This window comes from Sceloporus undulatus, chromosome 2, assembly GCF_019175285.1.
Source record: "Sceloporus undulatus isolate JIND9_A2432 ecotype Alabama chromosome 2, SceUnd_v1.1, whole genome shotgun sequence".
Taxonomy (NCBI): Eukaryota; Metazoa; Chordata; class Lepidosauria; order Squamata; family Phrynosomatidae; genus Sceloporus; species Sceloporus undulatus.
In genome coordinates this window covers 86,795,843-86,823,201 of record NC_056523.1, presented here as the reverse complement: position 1 = coordinate 86,823,201, position 27,359 = coordinate 86,795,843, and the positions used below count along the sequence as shown (strand labels likewise).

Here is a 27,359-nt window from a genome sequence, read left to right as displayed (position 1 = left end):
GCAGTAAGGAGGGGCAGAAAGAAAGGGCGACGCTCGGGACTGGAGACTGCCCCCTCCCTCCCTTCATGGCACGCATGCGCAATGCGGGCCTCTCCAACCATTGGGAGAGGAGGAGGAAGAGGGTGTTGGTGTTTGCTCCGCAGGGCGCATGCGCGGGGAGGAGGAGAAAGAGGAGGCGAGGCGACGACAGAGGAAGCAAAACAAACACGGGCCAGAAAAACATCCCCCTCAAACCACCGAGTGATGGAGCGGAGGTAGCCTAGAGCGGCCCCTGTTCCAGACCTCGCAGAGGGCGGCCGGCGTAAGAGGGGAGCAACGGCGCTTTCGGTAAGGAAAGGAAAGGAAAGGCAGCCCCTCCTGACTGAGGCGGCTCTGTCCTCGCGGGGCTCCGGCGGCCGGAGTGCCTCCTCCTCCTCCCGGGCTGGCTTCCCTTTCCCCGCCACCGACCCCCTTGAACGCAGGGCGCCCAGGCGTCTTCCTCCCTCTTCTCCATTTCCAGGCTCCTGTCCCCAGGAGGAGGAATCCCAAAACCCCTCCATTTTGAGCCTCAAGAAGAAGAAACATGGGCGCATATATATGTGTGTGTGTGTGTGTGTGTATATATATATATATATATGGTCACGTTTTTCTCAAAGGTCTTCCATTTTGCGGTGTCTGGTCCTCATTTGCCGGGGTTAGGACCTCTGGTCACCCTGCTAGATATATATATATATATATGTGTGTGTGTGTATAAAGCAAAAAGAAGTCCCCATTAAGATGTATATGTGTGAGTATGTGTGTATACTATATGTGTGTGTGTGTGTGTGTGTGTGTGTATGTGTATATATATATATACACACACACACATACACCTTAATGAGGGCTTCCTTTTGCTCTCTTGCTTCAGAATACAGTGTATATGTTGAAAGAGTTCAGGATTGCCCATTGTGATTATATATACTACATATATATACACACACACACAACAAATCTCTCTGGAGGTGAGGTTGTATATATATATGTGTGTGTGTGTGTGTGTGTATGTATATTCACCTTAGGGTCACCACGAGTCAGAAATGACTTGAAAGGGCACGAAGACGAACAATAAGAAATCTCCCTGGAGGCGCTGTCGTTTGTATACATTCACTGGCTCCTCCATATTTGCAGGTTTGATGATTCACGAATTTGATTAATATGTTCTCTAGGAATATCTAGGTCCTCCTAGATTGCAACTCTATGGCCAACTTTTAACTAAAGAGCTTTATCACACTAGCAAGATCCCACAGGAAAACGGGAGTTAAACGCAATATAGCGCGAAGATAACCTGGAAATGCCCAAAGTTTATCACAGGATATTACAGTTAACGTGAATTAATGCAAAGTTAATCCGAACGCAAAGCGGAGGAAACCAGCAGCTTTGAAAATTCAGAACAAACTGTGGATTAACTTTGCGTCATTTTGTTTTAGCAGTGATTACTGTGACAAACTTTCCAAATTTTGCAAGTTCTGTTTAAATTCAGATGTAATTTAAATCGCGTTTAACTCCTGTTTTCCCACGGGATCTCGCTAGTGTGATAAGCTCCTAAAAGTCGCACTGAAAGACCCAGAGATCCCTAGAGAGAATACTCTACTAGGCCTTTGGAGCTCCTCCAGTGCAGTTCTATGGTCAGCATCCCTCAGAGTTGCCCTGGAGGACCTAGAGGTTCCTAGAGAGGTGTCCGCTCAGGTAAAATCATGCTGTTTTTGTTATTTGTGGTTTTTCCATATTCATGGGGGTCTTGTGCCTCTAACTGTAGCAAGTACGGAGGGACAAGTGTGTATATATTTATGTATGTATATAAAACTGATGGCACCTCCAGGGAGATTTGTCATCGTTCGTTGTTGTGTGCCTTCAAATCGTTTCCGACTTATGGCGACCACTACCATGGCCAGATTTGTTCAGAGGCAGTTCGCCATTGCCTTCCCCTGAGGCTGAGAGCATGTGACTTGCCCAGGGTCACCCAGCAGGTTTCCATGGCCAAGCTGGGATTCAAAACCAGGTTTCCAGAGTTGTAGTCCAACACTTAAACCACTACTCTGTGCTGGCTTTCCTAACACTAAAACCACCACGACATTCAACCTGGGAGACATAGGGCCCGGCAGACCAAAATAAAGCTGCTTCAAGTCACTTTGGAGGTTTGCTGTTTAAATGACATACACATCTTAAGAGGCCAGAAGCAGTGCCAAAGCTGTGCTCCAGTCTTTAGGACGTGAGTGTGGCTATGGGACAGCTTCCAGCCTCTTAGGATGCAGGCATAATTTAAACAGCACACTTCCAAAGTGACCCGAAGCAGCTTTATTTTGATCTGTCTGTTTGGGCCCATAGGTGCGCTACAGACCGCCCAAAACAGGCAGTCTCGCGCCGCTGCCGGTTGCTCCGTGAGGGAGCCACAGCAGCCAAACTGCGCGGCTCCCTCGCAGAGCAAAAAGAAGCCCCAAAATGGCGCTTCTTTCCGCGGCGTGGATATGACGCCGCAAGGCACCAATGGCGCACTCGCAGCGTCATATGCGCTGCACAACATGCGGCTGCAGCGCATCCGCTACGTAAGGATGGTGCCCCCTGTGTGGAACAGGTGCCGCCATTTTGTATGGACTCGGTCCGTATTAGGGTTAGGGGTGTCCGGAAGGGATGCCCCTTTCTAACTCTAATACGGACCCAGTCCGTACTATAGGCCCGTTTGTAACGGGCCATAGTCGTTGTTGGCATTTTGGTCCAAAACACACTGCAGAAATAATCCACTTTGGGACCTCTTTAACTCCCATGGCTTAGTGCTAGAGAATCCTGGGAATTGTAGTTTATTGTGGCACCAGAGTGCTCTTTCAGACAGAGATGGCCAAATGTCTCACAAAACTACAGTTCCAAGAATTCCCTAGCATTGAGCCAGGGCAGTTAAAGCGGTCTCAAACTGGATTGTTTCTGCAGTGTGTTTTGAACTTATGTCCCCCTCAGAAGTGAGGACAGACACTCTGCTTAAACTGACCATGTCTTAATGAGAAGGGGAAATGTGGAAAAACCTGAGGTTTCCAGAGGAGAAAAAGCCACATAGCCAGCCAATCTTCATTGTGAGCCTCCCTCCCCCGGTCCTCTTGGCGGGCTCTTTGAGCCTCAGAGTGCGAGAAAAAAGAAAATCAACATGTGCTGCATAGACCATGGCAAAGCTTTTGACTGCAGAGATCACAAAAAGAGTTTCTGTTCATCCGGATAAGGATAGATTTGGATATTCAGAGTTCTGAGGATGGAGATGGCCACTGCCATGCACTTGGTGAAGACACAACATCTTTGAGACTACCTGGGAACAGAAATTTCTAGCACAAGCTTTTGTAGACTAAATGCTTACGCTTTCGTGGGTCACAATTTACCTTCATCCAATGCGTGGAGTAAAACCTCTATAGACAGACACACATGCTGAGGCAGATGTGGGTGAATGTGAAGTGTAATGGAAATGCAAAAGGTGGGATGGTGATAGGTATTAATTTAACAATGGCCATAAAGAACAATTGGGCACCTTTTAAAGGATAAAAGTAGGCCTTTCGTTAGGCAACCGGGTTTCCTGGGTTGGCTTCCCTTTCCATGCTACAAACACCCAGAGGCCCTCCTTTTCCTTCTTGTCCTCTATTTTCCAGCCTTTTGTCTAGTAGGAATTCCAAAATGTCCTCCATTTTGAGCCTGGCTAAGAAGCATGGATTAGCGCTTAGGGAATGCTTAAGTGCACTGATAAGCAGTATAGAAATGTACTTGCTATTGCTGTTTATATAAAGTGTATCGAGCTTTTATTTGGTCATGTCCCTACATTTTTCTTGAAGGTCGTCCATTTTGTGGTGCTTGGTTCACCTTTGCGAGGGGTGGGTGGGATGTTAGGACATCAGGTCACCCTGCTATATAACGTGGCCACAGTAACAGCATCTCATAGATTTATGGATGTGAACCGATTGTTCTGGTGAAGGAATGGCTGAATAGTTTGCTATGTAACCATCTTGTACCTTCGAGTCTTGATGTACGTATAGACTCCCTGGAATCCAGTATGGGGCACAAGCTTCCAACTCTGTTTGGCAAAGTAAAATAGCAGGAAAAGTAACCGTTGTGCTACAGGTGCCCAGGGTGAATGGTGTGTGGTGTCATGGCACTCCTTTGGTGTTACACTCATGTGATACAGTGCCGAAGAAGTGCCGTAAAGCTGCGGCGCCGCAGCTATCACACTCTTTGCAGGGCACAGAAAGGAGCTGCTTTTTGCGCCTTGTTTTTGCGCCCTGGAAAGGCCAGATTGGGTCCACGGAGTGTGGTTGCCATGGCCCCAATCTGGCTGTAAGAGTGGTGGCCAGAGGCACAGCCCCATAGACTTCAATCATGGCGAGAGAATCCAAGAGGCACAATAGAGAGTTTCAGGAAAGGAAGAGGCACTAAGGATAACATTGTAAATATACTATGGCTAATGGAACGCACTAAGGAATTCCAAAAGAAAACCAGCATGTGTTTTAAAGACTATAGCAATGCCTTTGACTGCATTGATCACAAAAATGTATAAATGACTCTCAAGGTGCCACCACATCTGATAGTCCTGATGAGAAGTCTGTACTTAGAGCAAGAGGCCACTGTCAGAACAGAACATGGAGAAACAGGATGGTTTCCAATTGGCAAAGGGGTGAGACAAGGCTGCATTCTGTTTTCTATTTGTTCAACTTGTAAGCAGAAGATGTCAAACGAAGAGGAAGTTTGGACTCAGAAGAAGGAAGAATAAAGATAGGGGGAAGGAACATCAACAGTTTTAAGATACATGAATGATACTATGCTACTAGCAAAAACATCATAGACCTGGAACAACAATTCAGGAAGATCCAGGAAGAAAATAAAAAGGCAGGCTTAAAGAAAACAAAAATAACGCCCACAGAAGATGTACATAAATTTAACCTAGACTAGGCTTGCACAACATATGGCCTGGGGGCTGCATTTTGGGTGGAATTTTGGATGTGGAACAATTTTGGATGTGGAACAATTTCAAGGCTACTCTGCTGTTCAGCCTTCTCTTGAGGAGAAGGCCAGGCAGCAGAGGAGGAGGATGATCAAATGCTTGCGGAGCAAGGGTCCTCTACCATCTAGCTTTCTCCTGAGGAGGAGGATAGGCAGCAGAGGAGGAGGAGGATACTTGCCCTACAAGGCTCTTCTGCAGCTTGGCTTTCTCCTGAGGAGAAGGTCAAGTGGAGGATGGAGATGGGTGAACATTCACAATGCTCTTCCGCTTTCTCTTAAGAAAAGGGCCAGGCAGAGGATGAGGATGGAATTATTATTAATTATTATTAATTTGCAATAAATGAATTAATATTTAATTAAAACCTATTTGCAGCTTGATGAAATTAACCTATTTTAATTTTGGCCCCTTCCTACTGCCATGTTGTGCAGGTCTGACCTAGACGATGAAGAAATCAGAAACAGTTAAGATTTCACATACCTTCGATCAAATATTGATCAGAAGGGAGACTGCAGTCAAGAAATCAGAAAACTAGGAACGAGAAGGGCAGTGATGAAAGAACTAGACAAAATCTTAAAGAGTAAAGATAGGCAACTGAGCACTAAAGTTAGAATTGTCCAAGCCATTATATTTACCATCACCATGTACGGATGTGAGAGCTGGACAGTGAAGAAAGCAGATGAGAAGAAAACCAACTCAGAGATGTGGTGCTGGAGATGAGTGCTGAGAATACTGTGGGCAAGCAAATGGGTCTTTGAACAGATCAAGCCTGAACCTTCCCTGGAAACCAGAATGATTCAAATGAGGCTATTGTACTTCGGCCACATCATGAGAAGGCATGACTCATTAGAAAAGACAATAATGCTAGGAAAGGTAGAGGGCAGCAGAAAGAGAGGAAGACTGCAGATGTACAGATTCAATCAGGGAGATTATGAGTCTGAATTTGTGAGACTTGAGCAGAGCAGTAGCGTACAGGAGGATCTTGGAGATGTCTCATTCATAGGGTTGCCATGAGTCGGGGTTGATTCAAGAGCAATTAACAACAACAAATAGGAGGAGGAAGGGAATAGAAATGGAGAGAAAATTTTGCCCCTCTTTTTGAAATTCAGCTCCATTCAGCTCCTCAGGCCCCACCTGGAATATTGTGTCCAGTTCTGGGCGCCACAGTTCAAAAAGGACATTGAAAAACTGGAGCGTGTCCAAAGGAGGGTGACTAAAATGGTGAAAGGTCTGGAACCCATGCCCTATGAGGAACGCCTTAGAGAGCTGGGGATGTTTAGCCTGGAGAAAAGAAGGTTAAGAGGTGATATGATAGCCCTATTTAAATATTTGAAGGGATGTCATATTGAGGAGGGAGCAAGCTTGTTTTCTGCTGCTCCAGAGACTAGGACCCGGAGCAATGGATGCAAGCTGCAGGAAAAGAGATTCCACCTCAACATTAGGAGGAATTTCCTGACAGTAAGGGCTGTTCGACAGTGGAACACACTTCCTAGGAGTGTAGTGGAGTCTCCCTCCTTGGAGGTCTTCAAACGGAGGCTGGATGGGGATGCTTTGATTTGGATTTTCTGCATGGCAGGGGGTTGGACTGGATGGCCCTTGTGGTCTCTTCCAACTCTATGATTCTATGATTCCTCAGTAGTGCTGGCTGGCATTTCTGAGAACTGAAGTCCAGGAATACCTTTGATGGGCCAAATGATTTCCTTGCTCCTGTTCTAGGTTGTTTCCACACTACACAATAAATTCTTATTATTAACCTTTATTTATGAAGCGCTGTATAAATGCAGTTTGACACCACTTTAACTGTCATGGCTCCATCTATGGAGATCCTGGGATTTGTAGTTTGTTGTAGCACCCAGAGCTCTCTGACAGAGAAGGCTAAGTAGCTATGGCAGTTAAAGTGGTGTCAAACTGCATTAATTCTGCAATGTACATGCAGCCATAGAGTGATTTGGGAAAGGATAAAGCCCTGGCCACCAATAATGGCTTGCTAGACAATCCAAATAAAAGCTTTAATTTATGGACACTTGGCTGTACAGTTGCTAAGGACCAAAAAATTCATGCAGTGTCCTAATCTTGACAGCTGAATATACGTTAATGTGTTTACTGGGTTTAATGGAACAGAATAAAGGGCAGGGTAAAGCACTCTGTGAAATATCAGCATTACATGCTAGGTTGATGTAGCAAATTAACAGTACAGGTTTATTGCTTTGCAGTGAGTTGGACCATACCTTTATCTACACAGGGATTTTTTAGCCCTGTGCATGGCTGTTGCCTTTGGTCTTTCAAATATGTTTCAAGGCTTGTGTAATATATGAAGCTAATCATAGAATACTGGAATCACTTCAAAGGATATTAGAATCACGTTTGGTCTTCCTCTTGTTTTTTATTTTCACTTAAATCATAGAATCTTAGAGTTTGAATAGACCCCAAGGGCCATCGAGTTCAACCCTTCACAATCAAAGCTACCGTGACAGATGGCCATCCAGTCTCTGTTTAAAGACCTCCTCCAAAGGGAGAGACTCCACCACTCTCTGAGGGAGTGCATTCCACTGTTGCACAGCAGACTGTCAGAAGGTTCCTTCTGATGTCGAGGTGGAATCTCTTTTCCTGTAGCGGGTCCTGTTCTTTGGAGCAGCAGAAAACAAGCATGCTCCATCCTCAATAAAGATTGAACGGATAAGGCGGGAACTGTGGCAAATATGGCTGTGTGATATGTGTGGGAAGTTACCAGGCACAGGCAGCACTAAGAAAATGCACATATGTCAAAAAGGATGAAAAACCAAGCAAAGAAAATGACAACTAAATTAGCAGTGATTATAGCCTTTAACTTTAATGTGTTGACTTTGCTTGTTTTAACCCAGAAAAGCTGACAAACATATAGAAATGTTTTATTCAAATTATTCAGAGCCTCTCAGTGCTATTTTGATTCCTCTTGGTGCTACTTTGAGGGGAAGCACCAAAGAGCTTCCACTGCCACCATTTTCCCAACCAGGCATTAAAAAAGGCCAGAAGTGGCACCATGGCAGAGATCCAGAGGAGTAGTCAGTTTTTCTTTTAGGTGTTCCCATGGCGGTCTCAATTCTGGCATTTCACCCCTCTGCTCAGAGCAGGGGATGATTCCTGTTTTAAAAGAATTAACGTACAATACTTTTATATTGACAAGCCAGTGTGGCATAGTGGTTTAAGTGTGGAGACTAGGGTTTGATTCATCTCAGCCATGGAAACCTACCGGGTGACCTTGGGAAAGTCACACACTCTTAGCCTCAGGGGAAGGCAGTGGCAAACCTTCTCTGACCAAATCTTGCCAAGAAAACTCCATGATAGGGTTGCCTAAGGCCATAAGTTGGAAACAACTTTGAAGGCACACAACAATGACAACTTACAGTCACCCCTCATTATCCACGGATTTTTTAATCCATGGATTCAAACATCCACGGCTTGAAAATATTCCAAAAACGTATAAATTCCAAATAGCAAACCTTGATTTTCCATTTTATATAAGGGACACCATTTTGCTCTGCCATTATATTTAATGGGACTTGAGCATCCACTGATTCTGTTATCTATGGGGGATCCTGGAACCAAAAGTGGATAACAAGGACCCACTGTACATTAACCTGTGAATAAGTTGATCAAGGTTTTTGAGGTTATTTTTTTGACTAAAATTTCTAGCTTCATACATAGGTATCAAGCTGACTCTAAAAGATCGACAGGTCAGCAGTTCGAGACCCAAGCATCGTGTGATGGTGCGATCTCCCATCACTAGTTCCAGCTTCTGCCATCCTAGTACAGTGGGCCCTTGGTATACGCGGGGGATCCTATAACATAAGTGATTAAAAAGCAACTGACTCGGTATAATGAACAAATGTCAATAAACTATTAAAGTTAAAATATTTAAATTGGATCAGTCGTTGTTGTAATAGTAAGAGAGTTGGAAAATAGTAATAATAGTCAGGCTTTTAAATAATAGATGAATAATTAATTTTTTAAAAAACAGGATTTTTTAAAAGTCATTTGGCTTAAACCTGACAACCCTGCTTTGTCATCATTGGAAAAGGCATATCATTTCACAATCCTCTGGTGTTATAAAAATGCTGTTTTAAATTACAAATGTGCTTATATTTCAAATGAGCGTTTTTAAAAATATAAATTTGCCTTGACTTTCTCTGATGTTATGTTCTTGGATTTGATTTATATTGCAAGAAAGCATGGCGAAATATATAATGGTCAAATATGCTAATCAAACATGTATTGAATTATAAACATTATAATTATAATCTGTGTCCTTTCAGAATACATTTTGTTAATCTCTGGCAGTTCTGAGCAAATATGATTGGATTGGGCTACCTCTGTACTATTTTGTTGTGTGATTCTTTGTGTTGCAATGAATACTGTTTTGGAATAAAGGACTACCAGTATGTTTTTATGTATTGATTTGTTTACTTAGGGTGATTTACCTTGACGTCTGGGAGCTCCTGTCTTGCCATTGTAATTCTTGTGCAAATTCTTCAAGATGCCAGCAGCACTTGCAGAAAATAGTCAGGTGATCTGTGAAGTATGGGCAAACAATCTGGAAGAAGAGATGAGGAAAATTCGGGAAATTGTTCTCAGCTACAGCTACATTGCAATGGTAAGCATGTGCTTCAGTGTTCAACTTACATTCTAAATCTAGTATTTTGTTCTAGACAATTTAATCATTTGAAATCTGATCCTAAACAGGAAGTTACTTAATGTTTTAGAAGTGGGGTGGGCAATTGTGGCAGGTCAAATTTCTCCTTTGTATGCCCCTCCAAAAGTGGAAAAAAATAGCTGTAAATACACCCTGGAAGTGACCAGGAATCATTTCCTCTTTCCACCTTGGGACTGTGGTATAGGGAACAAAAACCCATAATTCCTGGAAGCCTTCAGAGGTAGCAGTTGACCCTTTTGGGTGATTTTTTTGCCTGAAAAAAAAAATCTGATTGAAGGCAAAGGATGCTAACCTTTAGAAAGGTTTGTAGAGACTTGGGCCACAGAAACGGGAATGATACTGCACATGGCCTGTGAACCATACTTTTTCCAGTGATGGGACCAAGGTATCCTATAGCAGCGGGTTTTGGCTTTCTATCACTCGCTCAAAGCAGGCAGGAAGTTGATTTTTGAAATTAAGGAAGCCACCACTAGATGGAGCCAAAGCCCCTCTGGTATCTCCAGCTTCGTTTCTGCCTCGGCTCTGTGCAGCAGCTTTTCTCTCTTTTCCACTTCTTTCTCTTTTTGCCAATTTCTTTTTTTTTTTTTTTTAACTTTCCCCCTTCCACTGCCTTCTCCTTCCCTCTCCTTCTGGCCTGTCTTTCTCCCACTGCCACCATTTTCTCTGTGCTGCCAAGGGAACGACACCATGTCAGAGGCAGGGGACCATGAGGACAGCCTCGGCATGTCCAGGGAGTCCGCAGACCGTCCGTGGGAGCAGCCCAGGCGCCCCCTGCCTTTGGAGAGGGAAGATGAGCCACTTCACTCCAGAGACAAAGGGGCCAAGTCGGAGGAGGGATATCCCTCGTCTCTACACCTTTTACAGCCCCGCTGCAGGTCTAGTTCCCGGGACTGGGTTCTGACTGTGGCTGAAGACCTAGAACACACAGGCGTGAGTACTACTTCGACCCCCAAAGCCCAGGCCCGCAGCGATTGCCTACGGAGCTCTCCTTAATAGCATCCCTTATTTCTATGGAGGCCGCAGCACTTTCGGGCCAACAGCCAGATCCCTCTGCCCTCTCCCTACTCTCGAGTAGGATGGCTTCCGTTGGGGACATCCAGGGAAAGGACCCTCTTTCAGGCTGCCCAGGAGCGACCACAGTCGCCTCCCCCGCTGATGGCCAGGATACCCAGGCCAAAGTAAGGGCCAATTCCTCCTCTCCTCCAGCCTCCCGCTCTTCCCTTGATTCTATTCTGCCTTCTGAGTGAGGGATGTTTGTTCCCCAAAAGCCCGCCATTAAGCCGGCACGAACTCCTCCCAGGGCGCTTCTTTCTGCCCGAAACAGGGAAAAGGTAAAAGACCTGCACCATCTACTGTCCGCCTGCCCATGCCTAAAAGGTCGAAAACAATTGTGTCTTTTCACTCCTCTGATGAGGAGGACGACTCCGAGGTCCCTTCCTATAGGTCCCAAGCTAGACAAGAGGGTGAGTTTTCTGGAGATGAATTATCACAAGATGATGCAGATGAGGATTCCTCTGCTCCAGTCTCTTAACAGATTGTTCCCGCCTGACAATTTTCAAATTCTGTTGAAAAAGGCCATAAAAACCTTAGACCTGATGGGATGCCCCCCCTCAAGCCTTGGACACCAATCTTCCACAAGGAAAAGGGGACTCCTTCCTCAAACCAAGTTGTTCTCCCCTGGAGGTTCCATTCACAGCTGACTTCATGAGGGTCATCAGAGAAGAATGGTCAAAGCCCTAGTCCACAGGCTTTTAAAAGATTTTACAACCTACCTCAATCAGTCACGTCTAAACTTCAAGTCCCTGTAGTTGACACACCTGTCTCGGCTTTAGTCTTCTGTATTCAAAGGATGGAGATGACTCTCTTAAAAATCTAGAAGACAAGAGGGCTGACTCAGCCTTTAAAAAAGTTATTTGAAGCATCATCTACTGCAATTAAAGCATCCTCTGCAATCTCCATATTTTCTAGAGCTGCCTTCTCTTGGGCCAAAGATATCATATAAGAGATCCCTAGAGGCAACACCAAACTTTGCCAGGGGGTTAACAAGTTCCTCAAGGTCTTGGCCTTTTCTGCAGATGCATCTCTAGACATCATCCAACTGAGCACATAGTCGCAGGCAGCATTAATTCCTGCTAGAAGACAGATATGGCTAAAAAATTGAATCGTCAATGCCAAGTCAAAACAAAACCTAACTGTCTCCCTTCAGTGGCCAGAAACTGTTTGGCGAGGCTCTTGAGCCTGTTCTCATAGAGACCAAGGACAAAAAGAAAGGTCTCCCATTCTTAACCAAATGGAACGATAAGCGATCCTTTTGTCAGGGACAGAGCTCCTTTCGTCCATACAAGTCCAACTCATCTTCCTTTCGTTCAAGAGACAACAGACCCAACAAATCACAATGATCCGATCAAAAGCCCTATGGACGACAGCAATTTCAATCTTGAGGATACGGCAAAAATAACAACACTTCCCAACAAAACAAGGAATTTCAGCCTTCCAAACAAAACCGAAATTCACCCAGACAATGACTGGCCATCCCACAGTGTAGGGGGAAGACTTGGGAACAATCAACCTCGGACAAGTGGATTCTATCCACCATCAAACAAGGCTACCTGATAGACTTTTCTCACCTCTCTCACGACCATTACATTATTTTCCCGAGGTTCTTGTGTCCCAAGAAACATCGTCTCATGCTACAGGCCATACAACACCTGTTAGAGATTGGAGCGATCAAACCCATTCCTTCTTCCGAGATTTACAGAGGCTATTATTCTATTCTTTTCATCATATCCAAAAAAGACGGATCGTGGAGGGCAGTGTTAGATCTCAAACGGGTCAACAAGTTCGTCAAAAACTGCCGGTTCCAAATGGAGACCCTCAGATCTGTCCTGGAAGCCATAAGACCTCACGAGTTTCTGGCATCTCTGGACTTGCCCAAAGCCTATCTTCTTGTGCCCGTTCATCCCTCCCACTACCAGTTCCTGAGATTCTGTTATCATTACCATCACTATCTATGCAGCTCTCCCATTCGACCTCTCGTCTGCGCCACACGTGTTCACAAAGCTCATGATTGCGCTTGTAGCACAATGGAGACTACAGGGGATTCATGTTCATCCCTATTTGGACGATTCATTAATCCACTCTTCCTCACACAGACGAAGCCTGTCAGATGTCCAGCACATCCTGTCTTCATTAGCAAGACATGGTTTTCAGGTCAATCTTGGAAAGAGCCACCTCATACCATCACAACAGATCACCCATCTTGGAGCGGCTATCAACACTCACCAGGGAAAGGTGTCCCTATCTTCAGACAGGATCCGTGTTCTCCATCAATCAACAGTGCTAGCCTACAGGTCTCGATCCACAAGCCTAACTCACCTTGCAAGACTTCAAGGCTTGATGATATCCACCATAGATTGTCTACCATGGGCCATTTTCACTCAAGAAAATTTAAAAATTGCCTTAAACAAATGCCTCAAACTGACTCAGGAAGTCAGATCCTCACTTCGTTGGTGGATGTTGAACAACCTCCGAATAGGCCGAATGTTGTGGCCCCCACAAGAGTTACAGTTGATGACAAGATGCCAACCTTCGGGGATGGGGAGCCATACTCAACCAGTCGTTCGTACAAGGAAAATGGAATTGCATTGAACAGGGTCAAAGCATAAACCTCCTTGAACTCAGGGCCATACGCCTGGCCCCGTTGCCATTTCAATACCACACAAGTCCATACTCATCAGAACAGACAACATGACAAAAAAAGCACATATAAACAGACAACGAGGGACAAAGTCCAAGTCCCTGATGTTGGAATCCAAACTTCTGTTCAATTGGGCACAAAGACATCTACTGTCAATAAGAGCCCAACACCTCAGAGGGGTCTTAAACTCAAGGGCAGACTGGCTCAGCAGACAGGATGTAGACCAGTCAGAATAGCATCTTCATCCACAGATATTCCACCTAATAACACGCCAGTTCGGGACTCCCCAGGTAGATCTATTCGTATCCCTGATAAATCATCAGGTTCCACACTTCTGCTCAAGATTCATCACCCAGGGAGTGGAAAGGATAGAAGCCCTCCACTCCCCATGGCCAAAAGGGACCCTTTATGCTTTTCCTCCAACATTGTTGATCAATCAATTTCTAAAAAAGGCAAGAAGAGAAAGGGCCCTCCTGATTCTGATAGCGCCATATTGGCCAAGAAGACCATGGTTCTCTGAGATCCTGTCCATGCCACAAGACTCAATCAAACTACCCATTCGACCAGACCTGCTAAACCAATGACAATTTTACCACCCAGATCCTCTATGGCTCAATCTCCACATGTGGAAATTGAGTGTCAGAACATGTTAAAAGAAGGTCTCCCTACCAAGTTTATTGAGACGATAATAAAAGCAAGACACCCCTCTACCAGACGAATTTATGAATACTCTTACCGATCGTTTACCAATTGGTGTAAACAGAACAATTTACTCCCACACAAGGCCACTATGAGTTCTCTACTGTCTGAAGGAGCCCTGGTGGCACAGTGGTTAAATGCCTATACTGCAGTCACTCATTCAAAACCACAAGGTTGCGAGTTCAAGACCAGCAAAAGGGCTCAAGCTTGACTCAGGCTTGCATCCTTCGGAGGTTGCTAAAATGAGTACCCAGATTGTTGGGGGCAAACTAGCTTATAGTTTTAAATCGCTTAGACACTGCTTAGGCGGTATGAAGGGGTATATAAATGAAGCTTGTTTGTTTTTGTTTTTACTTACAAGACAGATTGGACAAATGACTCAAACCCAATACTTTCAAGAGACAGATTTCAGCAATTACATCCGCCTTTCCTCAAAAACTGGCCAACAGGCTTTCCAACAAGTACTATATTAGGCTATTCCTAAGGGCCGCCACTCTTATTAAACCCCAGGCTATCCATCAATACCCCAGTTGGAATCTGCACACAGTGCTGTCATCCCTCACCAAGCCTTCCTTCGAGCCCCTTAAGACAATAGACATTAAATATCTCACATGGAAAGTACTGTTTTTGACAGCTATTACTTCCGCCAAAAGAGTGTCCGAGCTTGGGGCATTGTCTATTCATGAAGAGCTATGTATATTTAGACAAGACTCTGTGTTACTGAGACTTGACTCCACATTCATCCCCAAGATAAACTTATTTTTCACAGGTCACAAGATATATTTCTGCCGTCCTTCTGTCCTCATCCAAAAAGGGACCTGGAAAAAACTTGGCTCACACTTGAGGTTCGGAGGGCCATTCAAATTTACATGAAACGGATCCGTTCCTACCGCGTCACTGACAGCCTGTTCATTTCCTTTCACAAAAATTCAATGGGAAAAAAGGTCCCTTCATCAACACTCTCTAGATGGATCAGATTTTTTATTCTGACTTGCTGTTCATCATTTGGTTCAAATAGATCAAGTCCAGTTTTTGCTCACTCGCAGTGCTTCAACTTCAGGTGCCTTCTCGACAAATGTGTCTCTAACCGAGATTTGCAGAGCCGCTACCTAGTTCTCCTCTTCTACATTTGTTCGACATTACCACCTCGATTCTTTTCAATTTTCAGAGGCTGCCTTTGGAACGAGGGTACTACAGGCTGTAGTACCTAGAGTCATTTTTTTACTTGTTATACACCCCACCCAGTTTTTGAGGGAGCTATTTTATATTCCTCTGCTATAGGATTCCCTCGTCCCATCACTGGAAAAATAAACATTGGCTTACCTTGTGAGATGTTTGTTTTCACTGATGGGAACGAAGGTATCTTCCCCTCCCTCTTTATATGGTGTTGGTCTTTCTGACGTGTTGAGAGTGTCATTTTATCCCTCTTCTAGTTATCCAGTTAAAATTGAGTTTTCGTAATTTTTTCTGCTTGAGCTGCTCTTTGCTTGCTTTTATCTCTATGGTTGTTTTTCTTAAGACTGCCTTTCTGCTTGGCTATGATATCAACTGAAGCTATCAGAGGGGGTTTGGCTCCATCTACTAGTGGCTTCCTTAATTTCAAAAATCAACTTCCTGCCTGCTCTGAGCGAGTGATAGAAAGCCAAAACCTGCAGACTCCCTTCAGGCTGAAGAAAACCAAACTGTGAAGGAGACAACTGGGTGCTTGGCCCAGGCCTCTTCTTGGCGGCTTGGTTTTCTTCAGCCCGAAGGGAGTCCACGGACTCCCTTCGGGCTGAGGAAAACCAAGCCGCCATGCCATTATCCAACGTCTTATGCTTCTTCGTGAGCGCGCTGCACACGTGCTCGCAAAGAAGCATGAGATGTTGGATAATCCGGAACGTCTGATGACCAAAGGACGGATAATCGAGAATCTACTGTAGTTCATTGCTGCTGTTGGAAAATACAGATCTAGATAGACTTGGCAAAATAAGATTGCGCTTTCAAATATGTTTAGTTACAGGAAAATGGATTCTGCCACCTACTATTCATTCAAATAAGATTATGGATAAATTGTTTTTCCTTTTTATTCACAGGTATCTAATTTAGACTGTTATTCCACACATGTTGCCTCTTTTTTTCTACGGCTTCCCACTGATTTGTGGGGCAACAGCACATAAAAGTTTTCCCTTTCCAAATTGTTAAGATGCTGAATGACACAGATCGGCATCAAAAGTATAACTTGCTAGCTGCAACAGGCTAAAAAACTGCTACTAATCCTTCAATGTATCTATGAATTCATGGAGAGGAGGAGCAACATAGATGTAGTGATGTAGCCATTCTCCTGTTTCTACTTTGTACTGGCTTGGGGTGGCCAGATGTTTCCATGAAGAAATAGCAAAAAGGGGACAAAGTAGGAGACTAATTGGTGCAAGCCACATTTGTATAGGTTTCACTTAATGTATCAGTGTGCAACACCCCCCACATAACAAAAAACCAAGGCAAGGAAAGCGGAGGCAGCAACTAATTTAGGAAATTCCTATGGACACATTGATAAGTAGTCCATTATTTGTGCAGCAGAAAGAAGTTAATTATTCCTCTGAGCAAGTTCTACTTTCCTGTCTGCTTCCTTGAAAACTCAGAAAAGCCTTGTGCAGTTAGGTGCCTCTATTAATTAAAAGGTTTGGATTTTCCCCCTCCTTTTCTTAGGATACAGAGTTTCCTGGAGTTGTTGTTCGACCAATAGGTGAATTTCGTAGCTCTATAGACTACCAGTATCAGCTGCTCCGGTGTAATGTTGACCTGTTGAAGATTATCCAGCTAGGGCTGACCTTCACAAATGAGAAAGGAGAATACCCTGCTGGAATCAACACCTGGCAGTTTAATTTCAAGTTCAATCTTACGTAAGTATTCACAATTGGGGGAATGATTTCTCTCCCCACCACCCCCAAAAAAAAGACCTGTTGCAGAATAGAAAAAACCTCTTGGCATGCTGATAAGTCTAGATAAAGGGGAAAAAATAACCCTAGCATGAAGTAATTGTTGCAGGTTAGTGTACCGTCACAGAAGCTGTTAATAAACTATTTGTCTTTTTTTTAAAATGTAAAATAGTTGTACAGCACAATGAATATGGCTTGCTGTTTTCAAATAGACAAAACAGAGAGAGGTGACAAAATTACAGAAGCTGCTCAGCTTGGTTCTGTGTTGTGACAAGTTATATAGAAAACAAACACAGCTGTTGCACTTTTTTAAAAAATGTGTGAACTGTGAATTAAAAGTATGGGTTGAATTGTTTGTTTCAGTGATTATGACAGAAAGGGGAAATCTGCCCCTTCAGGGGTATTTTATTCAGCCCCTCAGACTTTTTCCTCAGGCCCTGTTCCCTACTCTGGGATTTCCACAGCTCAGTAACACAGAAAATACTATCTTTTCCTTAGTGCTGAAATTTGAAGTACCGTAAGTCCTGAGATTTCCTTCACTCAGTGCTATGGAAAGGCAGCCATCAGTTCTTCTGAGCTGAAGAATTGAAGATGGCAGGGTATGACTTTGGGGAAGGGAATATGAGGGCTAATCCCAGATTTCATCCAACCACGATGTGGGATGAAGTGTCCTGTGAGGTAATTCATTCCTTAGAGCTGAAACATTTCCCCAGTCCTCATTTAAGGATAATGAAAATAGATGTCTTACATTTATTTGTCTCTCTTTAGGGAAGACATGTATTCTCAGGATTCAATAGACCTTCTTGCAAGCTCTGGACTGCAGTTCCAGAAGCATGAGGAAGAAGGGATTGATACTTTGCATTTTGCAGAGCTACTTATGACGTCTGGTGTGGTGCTCTGTGACAACGTCAAGTGGCTTTCATTTCACAGGTTGGTTAAATATTTTTTCACTTCTATCACCCAACACTTCATTAATAAGCTTAATTTGCGCTTTGGAATTAAAGATCATAAAGAATTGATGCTGCAGTAAGCTCCTTAACTTTCTTCTGGCAGAGTTCCTATGCTTTTAATGGTAACATAATAAAACTGAAAATCAGCTGGCAACTTTACCACTGAATTTATGTGCCAGCAAAAGGTTTACTTCCTGACAATAAGGCTATCAAGCAATTATTAGCATTGGGAGTCTTTCAAGGAAAATAATTGCAACTTAAAATAATGTAATAGATTTTACATGATGGCATTAACTTCATCAATACACTAGTGTAATTATTATCATAGACTCATAAAGCCGAAACACGTCACATGTGTAATCCAGTCCATCCCCCTGCTATGCAGGAATACACACTCAAAGCACACCCAACAGATGGCCATCTAGCCTGTGTTAAAAGCCTTTAAAGAAGGAGGCTTTTAACCATACTCAGCATATTCTGTGAACAGCTCTTCAGGAGATTTTTCTTAACGTTGAGGTGGAATCCATTGCTCTGTGTTCAATCTCTGGAGCAGCAGAAAACAAGGTTGCTCCATACCAGTATGACATCTTTTCAAATATTTAAACATGGCTCCCAGGTTTTAAGTCATTAATCTCTTCACTGGTGTAAATATCCTTCATATATAATGGTACTCCTCCTCCTTTCCTGTTTGGTCTTTTTCTCTGAAATAGGTTGTACTCTTATTACTACATCATTTCACCAGGTTTCAGTGATGCCTATTAAATCATATTTACTTTGATGCGTGAAGCATTCAAGTTCACCTTGTTTACTTCCCATAATCTCTGCATTAATGTAGAGACATTAGCTAGTATTGGTAGACTATGGGACATTCCTCCTGGCTGATTATTCAAGGTTTTTCCCCCCTCGCATTGTTGAGTTCTAACAACAACAACAACAACAACAACAACAACAAATTTATTGGTTAGTCAGCTGACCGTATCAAGAATTGCACAATACAAATTGCAAAATACAAAATAGAAAATCTGAGTGTCAAAATACATACAAAAATAAAACTTGGTCACATCTAAAAGCTCATATAAAATTAAGACAAGCGTTAAGAGTTAAAACCAGTACTAGCTAAATAAGAGCAAATATAATAAAATAGGGCGCTAAATACATTAAATAGTAGCAGAAACTAATTATTACTTTGCTTTTCACAATCACAGCCAGGTGTTTGATTGTTAGTGGGGATAACTCTTAATCCAGCTTGTGTGTTTGTTTTCAATTTTTCAGTGAGAATACACTAGCTTCCCCCCCCCCCCACATCTGTCACAAATCCTGTAGCAGCTGATGAGTATTAGACAAGCACTTTATATTCTTGTGTTAATCATGTCCTCTACTGTCTATTTACCCAGGGGTTATCTTTAGAATGGCTCTCAATAACAGTAGTTAACTAACTAAGTAGTTTACAGAGATCTTGCAGCCTGAGATGTAACTGTGATAATGGAGTTCTGTCATTGTAGCTATGTCTGACATTGGCCCGTTAGAGACGGGCAAGATGTGGCGTGGTGGCGGTAGTACTAGGGTTCCGGAGCGCGCACCATGCAGACACTCCCTAACCCTAGTACATACTCTCTATGTCAAAATGGTGGCGCCCTGTACACATGGGCGCTGCCATGTTGACGCGATGGATGCTTAGCGTCCGCACGTCGTGATGTCACGAGTTCACCATTGGCGCACTTGGGTGTTAGAAGTGTGCCACAAAAAGAACCTGATTTTTGCAGGTTCTTTTTTTGCCAGAGGGAAACTGCACGGTTTATCCGCTGAGACTTCCCGCTGGCGGAAAAGGAGGCGCCGGCAGGCTGCTCTTTTTGGGTGGTCTGTTCTGCACCATTGCCACCCCAAAAGAGCTTCTTTCCAGCCAGGCAGCAGCCCACCCAAGGAGTTTTGGGGTGCTGGGGAATGACCTGTGCAGTGCTCTCCTGGTTGAGGGGCACATCAAGAATTGGCAGCTGGAAAAATCTCTTGGGGGTCACACCACCACCACCACCATTAGTATTATTATTATTATATATTAATATATTTATTTATAGCCTGCTTTCCCACAAAATTGGAACAATTGCTTTTCTCAATGCGTCCTGCGATTAGGAGAGCACTACAGATAATTTCCTAGTGTCCTGATCTACTGTGCTTCGGAGATCCTTCATGTCCTTCATGGGGTCATGTTCACTTGTTAATGATCATAAATATGAATCACAAAAGTTAGGAGATTGCATGATAGGTTTACAATCTCATAATTACTGAACAAGATGTCAGCCATTGTTTTTAAAATAGGAGTATGTGAATGGTAAACAAAATATTCTTAGGTAGTTCATTTTATATGTATATATTGATCTCTTTTTCTACCATTTCTTCATCAGTGGCTATGACTTTGGTTATATGGTGAAATTACTGACAGATTCAAGGCTTCCTGAAGAAGAACATGAGTTCTTTCATATCTTGAATCTCTTCTTTCCATCCATATATGATGTTAAGTACCTAATGAAGAGTTGCAAAAACCTGAAGGTACCCTACTTAATTTTATCATTGTATTTGCCAAACTTGAAATAAGTTGCTGGTTGTATTGTATACAGTTAAAAAGCTGAAGTGAGCTAATGTTTGGATTGCCAGGTAAATTTATGGCTTTCAAAAACCTATGGTATAGTTACTTTATTTTATGAAAGTATGTTAGGAATGTTTACATTGATTCTATATTATGTGACTAGACACACGTTCCCAAAGTCAAATGCCACTGTGTAGATGCCAGCTATATTTTTAATTCCAGCTTTGTGTCTGCTCCTCAATTGGTCTTGGCACCTTTCTGCACAGTGACAGCTTGTTCCCTTTCTGTTGAAGTCTTACAGTCTATCCCAGTTAACTAATTGTAACCTACCTGCAAATAACAAGATTGTTTGCAAACAGTAGGAACACAAGATTCAGGAGGAAGTAGCATAAAGCGAACATACAAGCTAACTTTGCACAGGTCACAAGTGCAGAGGAATCAGGATTGTCAGAATCCATCTGAGGTCCATCTGAGCTTGGAGAAACAAAGGGACCGATATTGGAGTTTTCTAGAAAAAGCTTTTTTAATTAGCACAGATTTGTGCAAGAATCAGTATTTTAAATACCTGATTATTTGATGGCTCTAAAACTGGTTATATTCAGATTATAAGTACAATTTGTCTTGCATACTAAATATTTCTGAAACTTGCTGATGTGAACCATTTTTTTTTTAGTAATTGACTCTTTCAGTGTGTCCATTTACCCCAGTTGAATAAAGGCACAGTGCTGCTGGAAAATAATACTGCTCTACATATGAAGCTGTTGTTCATTCACTAATATGTAACCATTATGCTATTGTCCAAGGCTATTTTTCAGAAATTTTGGTAAGATTCGGACCTCTCATTTGTATCTCCTGTAGCCCTCAATTTGTCTTAGCTAGGAGAAGATAAAAGAAACAGACAAGTAGTTGAGGTCACAATTTCTTTCTTGATTGTAGGGAGGCCTCCAGGAAGTGGCTGACCAGCTAGACCTGCAGAGGATTGGACGGCAACACCAAGCCGGGTCAGACTCACTACTCACAGGGATGGCGTTCTTCAGAATGAAAGAGGTATGCTCATCTTGCCAATTCCTAAAGCATCAGAGTGCACAGTAGTATATGGCCCCATTCTGACCTTCCTTGGATCTTAAACTATTTAGAATTAACAGTTTCCCCTCCCTTACATTGTACGGTTGTCACCACTGCAGCAGTGATTTGTCAAAAGTCTGAGTGTATGTCAAGAGTATTAGATGAAAAGCACAACTAGTAATAGTGTTTTCGTTTTCTTTTAGTTGTTCTTTGAGGATACAATTGATGATGCAAAGTACTGTGGAAGACTGTATGGCCTTGGCACAGGGGTAGCTCAAAAACAGAGCGAAGATGTAGAGACAGCCCAAGAGAAAATGAGTATTTTGGCTATTATCAACAATATGCAGCAGTGACAACTAGGTGCCATTCAATATGACATGGGTCCTTGGAGGTAAACCTTCTCCTTAAACATGTGTCTCAAAGAAATGGTGGAAGACCTAGTGTGTTTTTGCAGAGGGCAACACTTTTGAATCTTGATCAGTTCTAATCAAGCAACTTCATGATGGCTGGTAGAGTGTTTTGCCCCTTTGTAAAAAACAGACAAACTACAATGTATATACCTCCTTTTTCTTTTAAACCTTACTGAATTTGCAAGGAGTACATCATTTCAGAGCTTTCAGCAGAGCTGAAGTTCTCTCATGCACTTGCAGATTTAGCTTTTGAAAACTTATTTTAAAACTTTTTTTGCTCTCTGTGAGGGTGATTTGTTCATAAGCCCTCTGCTAGTTTTTATCTTTTGTGTAAGTCAATCTGTGAAAGTGTTCCACTCAGCCCTGGTGGTGGAGACAGTGCATGAACTGCTTAGATCTATCCTAGTAGCAGCCAGTATGGTGGTTCTGGCTTGTATTACAGCTGGCTCCTCCTTTTAGATTGCTGGACCATGTATCATATCAGTAAGTTTCATCTGAACTACTATAGAATGGAGCAAAACTGTCTGCATGTTTGAGAGTACAGTATAAATAATAGTTGGGACCAAAAATGGTTTCACTTTAAGTGAAACACCTTATCCTTCTGCTAACAGGATGTTCAGAAAGTTGACAGAATCACAAGTGTATCTACCCAGGAAAGGCTAGTAAAGCTTTTAGATTTCTCTTTTATGCTGTTTTGAAAAGAAGCCCTGATTGTTAAACGGGTAGAAAAAGGTGCATTTAACTGCAAGTTTCACACAGTCCTGACAAACCAAAATCCTGTTGAAGGAGAGAGAAAATCCTGAAAGTGTGGTATTTTAAAGAAACTTAAAACTCTCCATTATGTAAAGTATTACAAGCTGCTGTTAAAGTGCTTGTGTATATATAGCTGGTTCTTAATTTTGTAAAATAAAGAATTTTCTTAAGCACGAGATTATGATTTTTAAGCTTTTTTTTGAGTGGGTGCTAAAATGTTTCTCATCCAAAGAACTGAACAAAAGAAAAATATTGACTAGGTCTGTTCTACTAACACTTACCTGGCTACGCAATACAAGTAGGTGTCGAGAGCAGTTCTATCATGCTTCTGGATGTAGAGTTTCTTACAAGATCACAATCTCTGAGTTTAATTTCATTAGAATAGATATTTTAACAGGTTAAACTAGGACCACTGTTTGCTATCCTAACTTAACTAATTAAAAAAACCATGGTGCTGAGATCAAATATTACAGTGCACATCTTCCTCCTCCTTTCACAGATAGGCAAGGCTCATGCAGGCTCATTCTTGTAATTACAAATTGTAAGTTTGCCACTACATCTGAAGTGGGCCATCATAATGTAGGAGCAATACTGCAAGGGTGCTACATTACTACTGTTATATTAGAGTTTTGCTGGACAAGTGGAATTCTACCCCATTCAGTGTCAAAGGGCTTAATTCTTCACCTTGAAAGAAAAGAGATGTGCAGCAATACTTAAATTTGTCATGCTCAGGGGAATGGAAAGTACCTCTGACTCCCAGAACAGAAGCTTTCCCATCTTTACAGGAATGTCTTCATTTACTAATGTTTTGTTGTTAACTGCCATCAAGTTTATGTTACTAATTGTGACCTTGTGAATAAGAGACCTCCAAGTCACCCTGGTGTTTATACTACAGAAAATTAATTTTGTCTCTTCACTCCCACTGGTATGAGAGATAAATTTGCAACAGCAACATCAGTATAAGCCAAGTGGTCAGCTGTAGTTTCTATCATTCCTATTGGCAGTGCCTCCTTTTTTACAGTGAATTAATGTCTATTCATTTGTTATAAAACATTACAGATTAACACAACTCAATTTTAGAATATAAATTTTATTGCTTAAGTAACAACACTAACTCCCCTTTTTACAAAAGGATGGATGGGTGAGCACCCCATATAGTTTATGAATATTAGTCCACTGTGCAGCTTTCTTTCCAAAATAAGTTGACAGTGTTAAAAAACCTTAGTATTTTGGTTTTAGGAGAACTTTGAATTACTTCATTATACTCCACTAATCAACAGAACTGTATAACAGTGGTCTCCTGTTCATCCATCCAGAATGAAGCATATCTTCAAATTAAACAGTCCTTCACATCCAGGGGAAAAAACAGGAGGAGGAGATTCATGAAAAGAACTTTTTGCAAGCTTCTTTGCATATGTGAGTTCCACTGTATTTATTAAGTAGGGCTAATGACTGTTGCTGTAATTCTGGAATGATGGACACATGACCCCCCATGTGAAGAAAAACAAGAGAGCACTCCATTACATCAGGGAAACGGAAGGCCTGTGAAGAAAGTGAATATTTTTCTATATCAGAAACTGATGAACAATCCAGGCAGCGATGTATTTTACTACACTGTCCACTATTATATCTATATTTGATACTCAAAAAAGGAAAAATGAGAACTACACTCTTACTATCTCAGTAAGATTTCTTTTGCAACATTATATATCTCTACTGATGATAAAGCTGCAGCTTGCAAGCCCTCTGGAAAGCAATAAAACATGTATTTTTAATGTTTGCAATACTAATTACACTTACTAGGTCTCCGATAATTGTATATTTGTTTGAGACCTTTCTAATTAAGGAGAGTGCTTGCTGTCCCACCTAAAAACAAAATTGCTGAAAAGATTAATCCTGTAAGAAAGCAGTGATTTCATTAACAAGCCTTCAAGAGACCAAATTTTTATGGGTTTCACTAAGCTACTATAGAACCCCCTACAGTTCAGACAGACCCCTAGCCTTTAAAACCATCATTGTGCTTACCTTTATAGTCTCAGGAAACTCTGCTAACTTTTTATTAGCTTCTGTAAGTTGTTTTGTCAGATCTGGTAGAGAAATGTGTTCATTCACTTGGTCTTTACTGTAAAAAAGATAATTTTCAGATTTTCTAACAATACATCAAATAAATTGTTCCAATTAACTTTCTTAAAAGGAGAAAATAAATTAAGCAAAGCTTACTTGTAAGATTATGTCTTAGGTGAACCATTGTTATATTAAAATTTTTGAAAATGATTCTTCCAGTACAGCATTCCAGATTTATTTAAAACCAGAAATTAGGATCGATGGCACTCTTTAAAGGCTTTTCAGTGTGTTATTAAAAGTGAACACTTCTCTCTCATTAGCAAGTATTTATTTCCAGGCTGGAGACTACTGTTCTAATTCACAAAATAGCAATGAAGTTGTCTGGGTGACTATGGGGCAGTTATGTAACTCATCTCACAGGGTCCTTTGAGGATAAATTGAGGGGAGAAGGAAGCTGGTTTGAGGGGGAAGGACAATGCAATGGGCCCTTAGTTTCCACTAGGGTTTGGTTCAAGGACCCCCAGATACCAAAATCTGTGGAGGCTGAAGTCCCATTATATAAAATGGTGTAGTAAACTTGTGTCTCATAAGTTTATTTGTGTAGCATATACCATTATAAAAATAGAAAGCAATCCATCAAAACAAATATAACATCAATACATTGTAAAAATCCATAAAAATGTTTAAAAAATCATCGTCTTAAGGGGAAACACATAGACTGGAAAGAAAGGCATCCAAGAATGTTCTGTGTTCAAGGCTCCACTATAAGGAAGTAATTTGTTAGGTCCCACTGTGGCAGCCTCCCATGGAGGTTGAACTCATACTGTAACTTGCACACATTTCTGTGATGGGGAAATTAAATTTAAAACTACAGTACAGATAATTTAAAACACTGAAAACCCATATGTACTCGACTATAAGTCAGCCTCATGTATAAGATGAGGGCAGGTTTTGGGGGCAAAAATATGGATTTTGATATGACTCATGGATAAGTCAAGGTTAAAACTTAGGGGCATGTAACAAAGTATCTAAAGGATGAAACATGAAAACAATGCCAAAGAAATTACAAAATTCTATCGGGCATCACTGTTTGCACTCAGACTAAAGGCTGGATGGATGAGGGAGTAGAGAGGTGTCAGTGCGTCCAAGACAGATAATACTCTTGCCTTTCAGCAGGGGATGCTTCCTTTTTTAAAAAAAGTCAGTACAGTACTTACATTGACCTATGGACAAGTCAACTTACATTTTTTGGGTTAATTTTTTGATTAAAATTTCTAGACTTATACATGAGTAATTTTATTTTATTTTCAGTGCTGAAATAGGATACATGTAACAAATTTCAACCATGCAGAGGTGTGTGTTGTGTATGAGGGTTGTTTGTTTTTGTGACTTCCAAACTATGTGAGATAAATTAAAAATTCAAAACTGGCCCTTAGTTTGAACAGCACTGACTATTCACCTCAATTAAAAGTATGTATAGTTACTTGTCCCTTTCCCCAGCAAGTCTTTAATTAGACTTACCTCTGAATCTGGTCTGATGGAGATGCAGACTCTAAAGCCTGTTCAGAGGTGGCACTTTGGTGGAAGTTGTTTTTCTGATGCTGACAGATCATGTCTGCCAAAGTCTGCTGAACTCGAGAAATATCCCTCTGTATACTCTGGACTGCAGCATGGTCTGCTGAAAGGAGCACTCTACAGGCCTTGAGCTTCACTTCTCTTTCTACAGATAGGCCTGACATGGCTGCTGGGTCAGTCTTTGAGGTAGCATCATTACTCAGTGGATCTGAGTGAACCTTGATTTTGGCCTCAACTGCAGTTTCTTCAAATGAAGAGTCCACTTTGGTATTGTTTTGGCTAAGCAAAGACTGCACAGGAGAGCAAGCCTCAGAAAGTAGTCCCAATTGCTTTGAGGCAGAAATGCCAGGTGGATTCCACCACAGGTCATACAGCTGCCCATAAGCCACAAATGCCTCTAAACTTTGGAGAGCTGCCATGCTCTGCAAGTCTGTGTGGTCCAGGTTATATCTCAGATGATCACATCCTGCCAAACAAGATATACATACTGTTACAAACACCAGGCATCCCAGTGTCCTTTCAAAAATCAAAATACTACAACAGAAAATCCCATTTTGATCCTAGATAAGTGAATCATTGCGAGGAATTTAATCACTATATATTATTTTGCCTCATTCAAGGCTGGAAAAAATATTCTCTAGTCAGATGCTATTTTAATATTTGCTCCAATAATAAATTCATTCTCTTTTCATTCAACTCAAAACATTATTTTTTAAAAATCACAGAACTGTATGGCTGAAAGTCACCGGAAGGCTACCATGTTTCCTCGAAAATAAGACATTGTCTTATATTTATTTTTCCTCAAGAAGACACACTATTTTCAAGGGATGTCTTATTTGTATTAAGTATGGTACAACAATCTACATTTATTCAAATATAGTTAAGTTGTCTTCTTTTGGAACATTGTCATAACTCTCCAAACTCTGAATTCCATCCCGAATTTCTTGTGACTCCATTTCCTTTAAAACTATTGGCC

At 41.9% G+C, this 27,359-nt stretch overlaps 2 protein-coding genes across 3 annotated transcripts in view; one reads left to right on the top strand and one right to left on the bottom strand.

Moving 5' to 3' along the window:
- Positions 1-160: 160 nt before the first annotated feature.
- Positions 161-24,413, top strand: CNOT8 (CCR4-NOT transcription complex subunit 8). 2 transcript variants are annotated; one of them, XM_042448533.1, is made up of 8 exons: positions 161-327; positions 9,429-9,611; positions 16,756-16,949; positions 17,754-17,915; positions 20,335-20,479; positions 21,453-21,563; positions 21,785-21,972; positions 24,061-24,413. In XM_042448533.1, the coding sequence occupies exons 2-7, from the start codon at positions 9,495-9,497 to the stop codon at positions 21,932-21,934; spliced, it is 879 nt and encodes a 292-aa protein (XP_042304467.1). In that variant the 5' UTR covers positions 161-327; positions 9,429-9,494; the 3' UTR covers positions 21,935-21,972; positions 24,061-24,413. The 2 variants fall into 2 exon arrangements, with proteins under 2 accessions (XP_042304467.1, XP_042304466.1); XM_042448532.1 differs by lacking the exon at positions 24,061-24,413 and having other exon boundaries at positions 21,785-22,920.
- LOC121921058 (gem-associated protein 5-like) overlaps positions 24,125-27,359 on the bottom strand; it is a 17,476-nt gene continuing 14,241 nt past the window's right edge. Inside the window, exons 9-11 of the mRNA XM_042448530.1 lie at positions 26,330-26,849; positions 24,770-24,866; positions 24,125-24,286 (exon numbers count right to left, since the gene is read on the bottom strand). Of these exons, the coding sequence (XP_042304464.1) occupies positions 24,125-24,286; positions 24,770-24,866; positions 26,330-26,849 (779 nt within the window). The remainder of the gene's footprint in view (positions 24,287-24,769; positions 24,867-26,329; positions 26,850-27,359) is intronic.